Here is a 16,236-nt window from a genome sequence, read left to right as displayed (position 1 = left end):
TATTTCAATCTTTTCTCTGATATAATGTTGAGAACTACTTTATCTACTCTGTTACTTCCAGAAAAAACATTCACTTCTTTCATGATATTGTCATCACAAGCACTGTCGTGTTCTGTGTTTTAATTGTATGCAGAACTTGGTCTGTCTGATATTTCTCTTCATTTAGAGCAGAAAGCTCTCCACAAGAAAAACATTGCTCATCTTCAATACCATCAGTGTTTCTGTTCAAAACATCTACTGATGAATAATGTTTTCCTAACACACATGCTTTTATATGACGCACGAAATCTATAGGAGTAGGATTGTCATTAGTATGACATATTCCCCTAATGAAAAGAAAGAAATTTTCTAACACATCCTGATTCAATTTGCGTGTTTAAACATATTTAATTCCAAAGTTAGTTTTTAAATTTTCGAAGAAGTTTCTTAATGAATTGTTGTTTATCTGAACTTCAACTTGGAATGGTAGCTTGTGTTTGTAGCTCATAGCTGTAATTTTCTGCATAACCATGTCAACTTCAAAATTTTTTTTTTTTTTTTTTTTTTTTTTTTTTTTCTCCCTCATGTACTCCAGAAGCACATTTTATTTTCTCTTTATTATATGGGAAATTGGAATTCAATACATCAAATGAAGAATTTATTAATCCTATAAATACCTAAGTTGCTTTTCACCACAAAACTCTAATGCTTCGGAAATTGTTCTAGAAAATAATTGAGCTGCTGTCTTAAACTTTTGACATTGGGTTTTGCTTACATCTAAATGATGTTGTGTCAGCTTGTGTGCAAGTCTATCATCATTTTGAGACTGGCCTATTAAATGTTGTATACAAGACTTTTCGATATTTTCCCCCATATGAAAAACAAATCCTCTATTGATACAATGGTACCTTACTAATTTTAAAAAGTTTGATGTGTCTGCAAAAATATTAATGTTTCTGGATGCATCATATGGATTCTTAAAATAAGAGTTTTTGCAGTTTATAAAAAATGTTTTCATTACATTTCTGTTGGAACCTTCTAAATCTCTGGTTACTGAATATACAGGATAACCTATGGATTTAACTTCAGTGATGATATTTTTTAGAATTGACTCTGTCACTGATGTGTGAAAATGGTAGAAAACCGATTGTTCCCATTTTTCCAATAAGCTTTGGGCCATTATTACTTGTGCAGTGTTATGTGGACCCATAATTCTTTTATTTCCTTCGTCAAAACAAACTTTTTTAGAAATTTGAATTTCATCAAATGACAAGCTTGTGTTCAAATAGTTTTTTTTTTTCTTTCTTTTCTTTCATCAGAAATTGAGAATTTTTTCGTACTCCCAGATGACAATTTAATTTTGAAGCCCACTTTGCAGAGTGCTTACAGTGGAGAGAAGTATTGTAATTTATTTTTTTAAATATATGTAGACCTATGCTGTACAACTAACACTTTGCAGAAATATAGCAACTGATATATCTTTTGACGACCAATGGATCTTTTTAGATCCTGAAAGAACTACTCTAACTTGTCCTGGAGTGAAGTATTTCAAAGAGATTGCTGTCACTTTCTATCCATTTCTTCCTTATTTATAATTTTGATTGTTCTCAATCCATTATATAGTAATCGTTTTTCTTCTTCTAGTTTCCTATTTCTTATTAATAGTTTTTCTTTTTTGAAAGTTCGGTATTTCGTTTTCCTCCTCTAAGTTTTTAATTGTTTCAGAATTTAATGTATCTGCTGAAATTAAAATTTCACAGATCATCACCAAATATTTTTTCCATAGGGATTGCATCGAACTTTAACTTTCTACATTTTTGTGGTGAATATTGTAAAATAATTAGCTGCATGTCTTCTCATAAGTTTCGGTATTGAAATATTCCGAACATATTCTTGCTAAAAATAAAGATACTAAAATTGGCACTCATATGCAAGGAGAGTAAAAATGCTCTTAAAATTTATTATATATTGTCATATTAAATCTAATTAATTAATTTAATCCTACTTTACCCTATGAAACAATATATTGTTTGAATTTCAAGACTTTCTGAGTCTCTGGAGGGAGCCTAAATGTAGCTGACTGGACATTAAATAGTATGCAATAGAAATGTTAATATTCAAGTATTGCTATTACATAATATCATAATTTATTATTTAATTATAAAATATTAAATTCTTACAAGTTTTATTCTCTGGAAACATAATCGATTTCATCTTACCTGTAGTTGTGTTGATTGCGTCTCTTCTTTTGCATGCAGACCCATTTTACAGAAAACTTTTCATATTTCGGGAACCTGAAATATTTTATATCATTCCCTTTTGTTTTCCTATAGTGATTTTGGCAACTGTAAATGGCACAATGTGACATATTGACATACTGTGTGTCTGATTTCAGTCCAATGCAATGTTAAGGTCTGCCTTAGTAATGAATCAGCTGATAATATTGTGCAGAATACAAAACAGACGCCTACCACTCAAGTTGTAATTCAGATGACATAATAGCTAGTGGAAAGAGATGGAAAACATTCATAATGGTCCATCTTTCTGCCACGTGATGGCCCATTTGCAGTTACTGAATGCAGAGACAAAATATTTAAACTTTCCGTTAATTGGAAGAATGTTCATATCTCCATTGACAAATTGAAACCAAGATCATTGACAGATTGATACCATGATTCTTTGATACTCCTGCCAATTATAGGTTATCACTCGTGCAGATGAGGGTAATGAAGCAAAATATGTTAAATCCTTTTAGAGACTGTAGGCCCTCTCTGTTGAAGTTCGTCTTTCCTAAAAACTGACTTACTTACTTACTGGCTTTTAAGGAACCTGGAGGTTCATTGTAATAATATTTTGCGAGATTTTATGGTTTTTGCACTGTCACTGTGCAGAGACATTCAACATTTCAGAGTTACATATTGGAACGTACTGTAGGTAAGGAAGGGAGAAACTTATAGGTTGGATCTATTACCAAAAGCTATTCTTTACCTTTGGTAGGTAACAATTTCAATCTTTGGGTTTTCTCTTTTCCACCCTGATATTGAAACTAATATGTAACTCTGAAATGCAGGATGTCTCTACATCTATGACAGAGTGCGAACACCCACACAATGAACACATGACAATCTCAAATCATAATTCCTAGCAATCGGATTGATGTGTAAATTAGTATATTAATAAATCGGAAATGGTCCATTGAGATGTAAGAATAGAGGAGAAAACTCGCAATGAAGAATTCTTTGTTTTCTACTACATAAGAAATGTTTTACTGAACAGAACAGTAAGAGAAAAAAGTAATTACTTTAAGTTTCATTTATGAAAATGTATGTCCTCTTCAAGATTCAGAATTGAAGTTTCATCCCTACAACAGCTGTAAAATGAAGCAACTTCTTTGCTATGTTCACCATCTTCTCTGGAGTTCTCTAGAATAATTGAATCTATGTGTTGCAATGTAATTCGTAGTTATTGGACTACTTCTATTAGTAAGAAATATTTTTCAGAAACAAAATAATTAATGTGATAAATTAATTGATAAATTTATTTGCACGCGTGCTCGAGTACACACACACATACACACACACACACACACACACATGGATGGATGGATGGACAAATGGACAGACAGACAGAGAAGACTGACTGACTCTTACTTATTCTTTACCCACCCACTTTTATACACACATTAATATTATGCCTATCCTCCTCTCTTTCCTTCTCTTTGATATCTTCCTCTTCCTCCCCTTTTCTCTCTCTCTCTGTATCTCTGTTTTCTCCTCTTCACTGAATATTTTAAAACAGATGACAGGCAATATTGCAAGATTACAGATTTTTATTCTGAATATAAAATATATAAGAATAAGTTCTAGAGCAGTGTTCTGTCTAAAGATGGTGTATATAAGTTGTGTAGACAGCTTCTTTATTTTGTAGAGGTCGAATGGCTCATTGACATACGTGCAGCCTCCTGAACAGCTGTATCCCCTGATGACACCGCAAGCAGTTGGCACCCACCAAGTGTATCCTCTGCCTTCGGCTACTGTGGGCACATCCCCTGCAGTTTCTTCACCAGAATCTCACTTGTCTGTGTTTCTTGCTGAGACACGAACCCAGAACTCTGAGGTTCGCATGAATGTAGCTAAGGTTGCAGACAAAGTGGATCAAGTGCTTACAAAGGTTAGAATTAAGTAGAGTTATTTTCAACATTCCTTGTTTATTACATTGTGATTGTCATTTTAAAAATTTTATGACGCTTCTGATCATTTTTATTTATTTAGATGAAGGAGTTCGATAACTTTGTGGTCACGACATTTGGTTTTATACTGTGACATTAAATCAGGGTGCGAATTAACGGGGGTATGGGGGAATTTCCCCCCTGTTGGAAAATTATCCCCCTCTAATAAATTTATATTTACATCCCTGCCAGGGATAACTTCTATCCCTCCTGACAGAATATAATTATTGTTTTAATATGAGTATGCTTTATAAAGTGACAGTATAAAGTAAGCAAAATATAATATTGATGTATTATCATTACCGACAAGCTGACAACAATCCATAAATTAGGAATTACACTTCTTATCTTAAGCCTGCTCATGGATATAATTATTATTATTATGATCAAGATACGACACAAGCAACTCAGTGCAACCAAGCGTTGAGTCATATTGAATGAGGATAATAATGAGTCGTATTGATGTATTGAATGAGGATAATAATAATTTTATGTATGGTATTCTTTATCTAGGATTCTATCCCCCCCCCCCCCCAATTGAAATCTTAATTCGCACCCTCCATTAAATGAAACATTCTGTATGTTCGAAAACGAAAATGTATTCATTTATGGAAAGTAGTACAGTAGGTGATTGAGTTTTGGGAAATTTGTCACATATAACATATTTATGTAGTAATTGATGACAGATTAAAATATCCTATTTACTTCTTAATCATATAAAGTGTAGAAAAACTGGGTTATTTTGCAAAATACAGATTGGATATTTTGATAGAAGCAATGCTGTAGTTGGGCCAGAATGCAGTTCCGGTTAAAATTTTAGTTGGGCTTTACAGTTCTGGTAAAAATAACCTTTTAATTCTAGCTAAATACTTATCGATAAAATGATCCTGTTTTTTATCGGGTTCAGTATCTGAGCAAATTTCAATTCAAGTTAGGCTTCTGTTAAACAGAGAAACACTTATGTTAGAAAAAGATGAAGTGAGATGTGCATTTCATCTTTTTTCTCTATGCAGGCAGACAGAGAATGTACTCTGTTGTACAGTGCCAAATATAAATGATCAGAACGATATTCAAGTACACTGCTGAGTCATTTATACCCGAACCCACACTTTCTGAAGTCAAAATTGCTATAGAAAATCTGAAAAAGTACAAGTCTCCAGGTATCGATCAAAATTTTTTTTTTTTAAGAGGTTATTTTATGACGCTTTATCAACATCTTTGGTTATTTAGCGTCTGAATGAGATGAAGGTGATAATGCCGGTGAAATGAGTCCGGAGTCCAGCACCGAAAGTTACCCAGCATTTGCTCATATTGGGTTGAGGGAATACCCTGGAAAAAAACCTCAACCAGGTAACTTGCCCCGACCGGGAATCAAACCCGGGTCACCTGGTTTCGCGGCCAGAAGCACTGACCATTGCTCCACATGTGTGGACTCGATTAAATTCCAGCAGAAGTAATACAAGAGGGTGGAAACACATTATCCAGTGAAATTTATAAGCTTATACTTCCTATTTGGGAAAATAAAATTGTACTAGAACAATGGAAGGAGTCCATATCATACTAACACAATTTTTATCGGGTCATGGGAAATTTGGGTCTTATTTAGAACGATTTAAATTACGTAAGGAAAATGGCTACTTATGTATCTGTGAGGAATAGCAAACTGTGCATCACCTTTTGTTTCATTGTCCAGTATTCGAAAACAAGACTTATTTTGGTCGGACAATTACATTTTTGTAATGTAATATATGACAAACCATTATTCAATGTGTTCAGAAAAACATGGTGTTATAAACAGTTTTGTAATTTTGTATGTAATATATTTAAGAATTTGTAATTAATTTAAATGAATATAGGAGATATGTGTTAATTTCAAGTAGCAAGACCGAGTTACCCACGGTAAATGAATTCTCCTTGTAATAATATAAACTATCAGTCTATAACTATAATCCTAATGTACTCTCGGGTAAAATAGGGTTCAAGAAATTGTATATTCAAATAAAATAAATAATTGTACCTATCTTTAAGAAGGGGGGGAAAAGACTAACTGTAGTAACTTAGGAGAAATGTTATTTTTATTGTTGTCATACAAAATTTTGTACTACACTATTCTTTTGAGGAAATTAACTTCTTATGTAGATGAAATTATTGAAGATCATCAATGTGGTTTTAGGCGTAATAGATAGACTATTGATCACATTTTTTGTATTTGACAGATATTGGAGAAAGAAATGGGAGTATAAGGGCACAGTACAGCATTTATTCGTAGATTTAAAAAGGCATATGACTCACTTAAAAGAGAAGTTTTATATAATATCATTATTGAATTTGGTATTCCCAAGAAACTAGTTCGATTAATTAAAATGTGTCTCAATGAAACATACAGCAGAGTCTGTATAAGTCAGTTTCTGTCTCATGCTTTTCCAATTCACTGCGGGCTAAAGCAAGGAAATGCACTATCACCTTTACTTTTTAACTTTGCTCTAAAATATGCCATTAGGTAAACAGAGATAATTTATTTTTGAACAGGTTACATCAGCTACTTGTTTATGTGAATGATGTGAATATGTTATGAGAAAAACCACAAACGATTAGGAAAAACACGAGAATTTTACTTGAAGCAAGTAAGGAGATATATTTGGAAGTAAATCCTGAAAAGACAAAGTATATGATTATGTCTTGTGACCGGAACATATAAAAATTGGAAATTTATCCTTTGAATAGGTGAAAAAATTCAAGTTGCTTGGAGCAACAGTAACAAATATAAATAACACTCGAGAGGGAATTAAACGCAGAATAAATATGGGAAATGCCTGTTATTATTCAATTGAGAAGATTTTATCATCCAGTCTGCTCTGGAAAAGCTGAAAGTTAGAATTTATAAAACGTTATATTACCAGTTATTCTGTATGGTTGTGAAACTTGGACTCTCACTTTGAGAAAGGAACAGAACTGCACGCATTGTATTCTTCACTTAACATAATTAGGAACATTAAATCCAGACATTTGAGATGGACAGGGCATGTAGCACGTATGGGTGATTCCAGAAATGAATATAGTGTTTTGAAAGACCTGAGTGGAAAAGATCTTTGGGGAGGTCAAAATGTAGATGGGAGGATAATATAAAATGGGTTTGAGAGTGGGGGAGATATGATGGTAGGGACTGGAGTAGTCTTACTCAGGATAGGTACAGATCATATGTGAGGGCAGCAATGAACTTCAGAGTTCTCTAAAAGCCATTAGTAAGTGATGAACAAATGAATTTACTTGTAAAAGACCCCAATGTGGTTAATACAAAAAGCTGACCTTCTGAGACTGATGTCACTAATGTTGATAAAAGTGTGTGCAGACTCTGCACTATTTTTTGTTTGCTAAAAAAGCGACTCTTCATAACTGCTTTCCGTAAGTTTGTTGACTGTGAAACTGAAACACATGAACAGAAAATTTTAAAACAAACAATCGACTCTCTGTCAATTTCAACATCAGAGTGCAAAAGATCATTCAGCACAATGAATGAAGTAATATCATAGAAGAGAAATGATCTCCTTTCTAATCTCAAGGGCAAGTGGATTGAATATTCATAAGCAGTGTTGGCTCTCACTTCAAGAGTTCAATTCACACCCATATGTACAATCCCGTGTAGGAAATGACAGCCAGTGAAAGAAGTTACATATGAAGCGTGTAGGAAATGACAGCCAGTGAAGGAAGTTACATATGAAGCAATCTGCTGTCTTCTGAAATAGACTGTAATGTGAGTTTCACTTAGAATTTTTTTCCCCAATTACAGCACTAGGTAGAAGTAAATGCTTTTAGCATCTATGAAATCAGAAACAGTTTTATGTCATCTTTGTCTTTTTGGTTTTGTCTCATAACAGAATTTCACTTATTCAATATTTATGCATCATGTTTTCTGAGAAGTATACAAATAAAATGTTAGAAACCAAATTTGAAAAATAATAAAAAATAACGATATTACATTTGAAGTGGTTGGACAAACGTTGCAGATAATTGCGGTTTGGTTGAAATTGGTGTATAAAATTTTGTTCTTCATTTTATTATTAGGTAAGAAGTTACATTTAACAATATCGTATAGATGCCTAAAGCCATGTTGACACGATATGAGTACAGTCGGACAGAGTACACTTGTACAAGCCAGCTCATACAAGCACACTTCTAGATGTGGTTGACATGACGTATTATCGATCAGATCATTTAAAAAATGGCGGATCTGGTCCTTCAGGTATTGGAACTGCCAAAGACATGTTAACGAAGGAGCTATAAATACATCAAACTCTTCCTGTACAGCAAACAAAGGAAGTAAGATCCAGAACCAAGTTCCCTAATCCTTTTGTACTAAACAATTAAAGTCTCTATTTGAAAATAAAAAGACGAAATGACAATGTACTGTACTCAAAAAATGCTGTAAAAATTTTCATCCTACATAAGATGAAACAACGCATGAAACATTATACACCTTGTATCCCCAAAAACTACACATTAAGATAAATTAATTATCAGATGGGTATGTAAAATTGTCTGCAATCGAAGACTTGTTACGACAAAAGTTTTGAGGCTTAATGATAGATACATGAATCAGTCTGTAAAATTATTGCAACTCTAGCCACTACGAAAATAGAGAAAAGAATGAAATTACTATATTTTCTGCGGAATCTTCACTTTTAATGTATTGGTGAGTCATGGAAATGTGTGCACATCTTACACATGTTGTGAAAGTTTAGTTTAATTCTCATTATTGAAATTTTATGATTCGATCTATTCATTTGGATATTGTGTTATATCAGTCTATTCATTTGGATATAATGTTATAAAGTTAAGAAAAGCGTAATTTTGTGTTGTACATTTGAATAAAATCAACAAATACTTAATAGTATTACATTTATATTAGCACTGAACCTAAATTACAATTTCCTTCATGAGGTTTACACTTTACTGCAGAGCCCCGCACATCTTTGCTTTTGTATTCAGGCAATCTTAAGTTCCACATCACTTATTCTGTTTCCTATAGTCCAACAAACTGCACCATTTCATATTCTGTCCCTTTTTCGAACGAGATCTTCCAACACTCCGCTGTCCTCCGCCATTTTTAATTCATACTCATATCCAATAATACTCGAAGTTGAGTACAGTCGTAGTTTACTCATGTCGGATGTCAGCATCTAAGTGCACTCATATCACCTATTACTATGATATGAGTTATGTCCAAGTGACTGTTCAAGCAAACTCGGTCTGATTGTACTCGTATCATATCAACGTGATTTTATTCTAAACACTAACTAGCTAAAAATTATGATATGAATTGATTCATTTTTAAGGTATGTGAATAGGTGCACAAATTATTTGGCATAAATGAATACAGTAAACCCCCTATTTTACACTTTGTTGACTACTGAAGAAAACTGTAAAATTGAGAAAAGTAAAATCAAGGAAAAGTTATAGGATAGTATACAAAAGAAATTGGAAAGAATACAATACTTCTTGTTATATTACTGTAATAACAGACCCTCTTATCTTTTCAGCTATCCTGACAGGGACGTTTGTTTCATATGTTCCTGACCCTTCAGTTTGTATAGTTAATTTTCCACTTTTTGACACATTACAGACATTTCATCACTGACATTAAATTTTTGAAAATATGCTCTTGTTTTTTGCAACCCTTATAGAGCATCTAAGAAGTCTACATGTATCTCTTCCACACACATCTTGGTCATAATCTTCATCATTGTCGTCATCATTGAGTGATGCATCCAGCACCTGGTCAGCATCTTGCACCTCACAAACATTAATACTCATCACAAACAATATAGTCTTCAAATTGCACTCCCTTAGATTGAATGGATTTCCTGTCACATTTCTCCTGAAGACATTGTCATCATCATTGTACCTAGCTATCTTGAACAGCAAAACCACATTTCCTAAAGCATTTCTGGATGGTTGGAGCGATTATATTCTGCCAAGCCTCTGCAGTATATAGTACATTGCTATAAGGATGCTTAAACTCTGCTTTGATGCATCTTCAAGCATTCCCCCATCTGTCAAAGCAACAGCCTTCCTTATCACCTGCTGTAATGGCACTTGAGTGGTTTCATTACAGCCAGATCCAAAGATTGTAGCAGGCTGGTAAAATTTGATGGGAAAAATATTACCTTAACATTTCTAAGGGCAATGAGTCTCTTACGTGTGCATGTACTGGTCAATGAAGAGAAGAAATTTCCTACCCTTAACCATTTGATGATACAGCTGATGCATATAGTCTTTAAATATTGTAGTTACCCAGGAGGACTTTCTTATTTCGTTTGTTCATGTGTATATTAGGAAAGTTTTTCATCATGTGAATCTTCAAGAAATTCAGTGTGTTTTCTAGTGACTTTATAGGCTTGTTGATTTTACATAGCAACAGTGCTTACAAACATTAATTCGTTTTATTTCGTTTTTGTGTAGTTTATTTACGCGTTTTAGTTTAATTTATCAGTGATGTCAACCAACATCCCTCTGTCTACTCCATTTGATTTTACTATACTAACACTTCTTCTGTCACTTGTACTTTATGTGATAAATCTTTTACTCATCGAGGTATCAATACCCACATTTCGAGATGTCACACATCAGAAGATTCTTCGCTGAATATTACCCCAGCAGCAGCAGAAAATCCTTACGATATTTCTACACATATTAGTGCTACTAATCAACCTGATGATAATGATTCATCATTACGACAAAATAAAATTGGATGTATTTATTGCAAAAAGTTGTATGATAAAAGGGGTATTCATAAGCACATGAAAGTGGCTCATGGTATACGGTCAACTGCACTTAACATCTGTCCTCATTGTAATAAATTTTTCAAAGGTGTTAAGCAGCATATTGCTAAAGCTCATCCGGAAGAATTTCGTACTAATCTATGTTCTAGTTATAATTCTAATAATCAGAATGTTTCCCTTGATATACCGGAGATACCACTCCCTAATCTCGAGAGTGAGAATGTTTCAGACAAAAATGATGTTCATGGGTTTCAACAAAATTTGGATGAGTGGATTCAAATTTTTCAGAGTAATATGGACGAGGAAAACTTTCAAAAATATACGGAAGATTTCAAAGATTTTCTTGGTACTGCTCATCATTTTCTCCCAGGCCCCAAACACCCCGCCACGCGGTATTATCTAGCATGCAGACGTGGTGACTTCAAAAATAATAATAGACACTATACTGAAACCACAAATCCGCAAAGGAAATCCAAACGAGAAAAGCAAGTCAGACTAGAAAAATACAATTACCAGGTGACACAATTCCTATATTATAACCAAAGAAAGAAAGCAGTTCGTCGAATATTTGAACCAAAGAAATGTCCTTTAAGTATTCCGGTAAATGAGATTGAAACTACGTTTAATAATAAATTTAATAATGTAAACCACCATCACTTGGATAATTATCCGAACCATATTACTGAAGTTGACAAAGATGATATTAACAACAAATTTCTGGATACTGTTAGTAAGGAAGAAATTCTTAAAGCTATGCAAGGTATTTCGATTGACACTTCTGCAGGACCAGATAAAATATTGATGCGAACTATTAAATGTGAAAAAGTTGCAGTAATTTTAGCATTAATAGGAACTAAAACGTTATCACACAATTGGGTACCTAATTTTTTTCGGAAAGCTAGAACTGTTCTTATATATAAAGGTGGAGAAAAAAAGGACCCAAATAATTATCGACCTATAACCATTTGTTCAGTAATTCGAAGAGTTTTGGAGAGGTGTCTTTGTTCAAGAATGCAACAATACGTAGAATTTAATGAAAACCAACGAGGATTTGTATCTACTGCTGGTGCACAGATTAATGCCTCTATATTAAATTCAGTTCTTCGTAAGGCCAAAATCGAAAAAGAAGATGTCACCATCTTGTTTCTTGATGTGCATAAAGCTTATGATACTCTTGGACATCGGCATTTGGAATCTGTCATTCACAATTCTGCCCTTCCCCAAAAATTACAGGATTTAATTATAAATTTACAGTGTGGAAATGAAACCCAGATAGAGGTTGGAATCCATAAAACAAAACCCATACCGTTTAAACAAGGGGTTATGCAAGGCGCTCCTCTTTCCCCAATGCTTTTTAATCTCAGCATAGACCACATTTTTGATGAATTATCCGAGCCTAGTGTGGCTGAAGAATTTGGATATGACCTTGTATCGGATCTAAATAATGTAGTAACATTAGGATTTGCGGATGATATTGCACTTGTTGCTAAAAGTACAATTGCTGCATCTGAAATATTTACCATGACAAAACGGTCATTACAGCAGATCGGATTAAGTCTAAATGAATCTAAAACTCAAACCATCGTTATCGAGAAAGGAAAATTAAGTAGTACGACATTGAATCTTGGAGGATCAAATGTTAATAGTATTGATGGAGATGAACGAATCAAATACCTTGGGATTAATTTTTCTGATGAAATTAAGTTTGACATTGCCAAAGTAATCAATAATTTAAATAATAAGATCCAAGCTTTAACATCTACTTATCTTCTGAAACCAGAACAAAAACTCAATGTTTTAAATATGTATATTTGGCCTATACTTGTTTATCCTCTTCAAAATGCTCCCCTTCACCAGCTTTCTGACCGGTTTCTCGAAGATGTGGATAAGTTAATTAAAAGTTCGGTGAAGGAAATTTTATGTTTGCCAGGAGACACGCCCGACGCGATGTTGTACACCGAACGTAAATATAAGGGTCTCAGCCTTTTCAAAGCTCAATGGGAAGCATATTTACAGCATCTCAATATTTGCAACACATTATTGAGAACCTCGAATCCTCTTGTCGTTTCTACAAGGAACATAGCAGCAGAAAAGAAAGTATGTTCCAGGAAGTTAAAAATTCCACCTGAAGATCTGGATATAAGTAACATCAATGTCCATAAACTACGACAAAATCTTAGGAAACAAGAGTACGACAAATGGTGTGCGCTTCCACATAAAGGAAAAGGTGTTATTTTATTTCAAGAATATACTCCCGGAAATAAATGGATTTTTTCTAAGGAGGGTCTATCTTCCTCTGAATGGCGGGACGCAATTAAGATGAATGCTAACGTAGCACCAGTGAGAAGTCTTCATGGGAGATCCTTGGACGGTTTCCGTTGCAGATACTGCAACGAGATTGAAACCTTAGCACACGTCCTAGGATCCTGTCAGCATGGAGAACTCCTGAGAAATTCACGCCATCATAACATCCGAAAACTAATAGCACAAGCCCTTAGAAACAAATCCTTCGAGGTCCATGAAGAGGTGCACTGCGTTGCGTCTGAAGGCGGCGGAATTAGAAGAGCGGACATCGTGGCTCTAGACAAGACTAATAGTAAAGGCTTTATACTGGACCCAACTGTTAGATTTGAGATGAGCCAGACCCAACCATCCGAGGTCAACAAAGAAAAACAACAAATTTATGAGCCTACTATTCCGTATTTTCGAGAAAAATATCAGATGGAAGGCACCTGGGAAGTACATGGTTTAATGATCGGAGCGAGGGGCACCATCCCACGATCAACTGTAAACACTATCAAAACATTTGGAATCCATGACATCATTCCAAAAATAATTACTTCAACCATTAAAGGGTCTGTGGCAATTCTGAAAAATCATTTATACGGAATATCATAATACCCCCCCCCCCCTTTTTCTATTCGTTAGTGTGTGATTGTTACAAATATATGTACAAATTTATTATTTCTTAAACTTAAGCTCCTAGTTCACATTTAAATTTGGCTCATCTATCTTACTGTAATCATTACTATTCTTATATGTGTGTTATTCTGTGTTTTTGGCAACCCAGGATGCCTGGGCAGACTATTTCTTGAAGTAAATTATATATATACATTTGGTTGGCAGTGTTTCAATTCCCTTAAAACAGCGTGGCTTATGTTTTTCTTTGACCAATGGAGGTAATTTATCAGAACCATCTGCATTGTAAGCAAGCAAAACAGTCAATCTTTGCTTCGAATTTTCACCTCCATGCCATGGCTCACCTTTGTAGCTCATGTTTTATTTAGTTTCAAATTAAAAAACAAGCCAGTTTCATTTGCATTATAAATATCCTTAAGATCATAACCTTCAACCTGCTTTTGAAGTTCACTCTTCCATTCTTTTATTGTTTTGGGGTTCACACTAGCACTTTTCCTTGAAAGTATCTTGTATATAAGATTATGACTTTTTTTTAAAATGATTTAAAATGATCAATCCAACAGTTAGATGCCTTGAAATTATCTACTCCAAGTCTGGCAGTAATGTATAGTGCTCCTCTTTTAAATGAGTGCCATTGACAGAAGTATTGCTGAGCGAGTTTGTTTAAACCTTGTCGAAAGTGCACTCTGGAGTTCTTGTAGTGGCGATATTTTTAACAACCTCTCCTTGGAAAATGAAACACAACTCGCGAAACTCTTCTCACTTTCAGCACGACATTTCACTATTATCTTTAGTGTTGACATGGATAAATTAAGTCTCGTTACTAAATCAACACTTGTATTAATGTAGGCATCAACTTGAGCGAAAATATTCATTTTCTCCACCATTGAGAATACTTTGCACTTTTTTGCTATTACTGTTGACTTTGATTTGACTGCATGCACTACAACAGTGTTTAATGTTCAGTACAAGAGCTCTATCTACAACAGCAATTCACTGACAAATGAAAAAAAGGAGTTAATGGTAGTGTCTCCAGATGTAGCATCTCGTGGCATGTTATACAGAGTGTCCCAAATTGATGTATACACATTTTGAAACAGCAACGAGATGAAACAGAAATACGATTTTTGCGATTTTGTATTCCTTAAGTTCGTACATGTTCAAAATGGCTCCCTTCTGCCACAGTACACTCCCAACAATGACGTACAACAGAGCGACATATCAACTGGATTTTTGCTAATGGAATATCATTACACGCATGTTCAATCTGAACTCTCAGTTCCTCCAGTGTTTGTGGTTTTGTGGCGTACACTGTATTCTTTAGAACTCCCCATAGGTAGAAGTCTGGAGGAATTAAATCCGGAAATCGAGACGGGAACTCCGCAGCACTTCCTCTTCACCCTAGCCATCTCTGATTGAGTGTGCGATCGAGAAAATTCTTCACTTTGACATGGAAGTGAGCTGGAGCCCCATCTTGTTGAAAGTAAAACCCATTTTCATTCTCAAAGAGGTCATTAACCTTAGCCGTGTGTCTATTATAGTGAGCAGTTAGTATTATGGTCATAACGTGATATAATATGTTATAAATTGTATGTTATATATAAAATACGTTGATATTCTTTAATTTTATATAACACTAAGGACATTGCACTTGATTAAAACAATAAAAAAATTTTTTGTAATGTTTTTTTTTCTTTCTTAAAAAAGAAGCTAAATCATTCCAACTGAAACTCTGTCAGCTTCCATGTGTACCATTACAATGATTGATTTACATGGGCCCTCCCCATCCTTTACCACAGGCTCAATTGACTGCAGTGACCAGGACGCGAACCTGCGATTTTAGGCACGATAATATGCTGGCCAGAGATATCTTATGTGCCTTAAACTGCTCAGCTAACGAACTCAACACGAATTTACCCGATTATGCAGGTATACGAACTCCTGGTTAAGAGTTAGACATTTGTGTGCAATAGTGGCATAGTCTTTCGGATTCTAATGGTTAAGACGAATCGTACTTTCCAACATTTGCAGGTATTTCTCACCCATGACAGTCCCTTCGAAGAAGTAGGCTACGGCCCAATTATTCCTCTGGAAGACAGACCACACCATACTGTTACTCGTGGAAGATTAATGGTCTTTTCTTGAATGACGTGTGGGTTTTCGTTAGCCCAGTACACATAATTGTGCCATTAAGTTTAAATGTGGCTTCATCTGACCAAACAATTAAGTCTTGAAAGTCTTTCCTTTCATCACACATGTTCAAGAACCACTCACAAAATTCCAGTTGCCTATCTGGGTCATCCTCATGTAGTGCGTGGATAAGTCAAGGAA

General features: G+C 34.5%; 1 protein-coding gene across 4 annotated transcripts in view; it reads left to right on the top strand.

The window, feature by feature from the left end:
- Window positions 1–16,236, top strand: part of LOC138696179 (FK506-binding protein 15-like) — a 296,343-nt gene that overhangs the window by 119,446 nt on the left and 160,661 nt on the right. For all 4 annotated transcript variants that reach the window (XM_069820787.1, XM_069820785.1, XM_069820786.1 and 1 more), the window contains one exon: window positions 3,907–4,149. In XM_069820787.1, coding sequence (XP_069676888.1) covers window positions 3,907–4,149 — 243 coding nt within the window. The remainder of the gene's footprint in view (window positions 1–3,906; window positions 4,150–16,236) is intronic.

The sequence above is a fragment of the Periplaneta americana genome, chromosome 3, assembly GCF_040183065.1.
Source record: "Periplaneta americana isolate PAMFEO1 chromosome 3, P.americana_PAMFEO1_priV1, whole genome shotgun sequence".
NCBI lineage: Eukaryota > Metazoa > Arthropoda > Insecta > Blattodea > Blattidae > Periplaneta > Periplaneta americana.
This window is presented reverse-complemented; position numbering and strand designations above follow the sequence as displayed.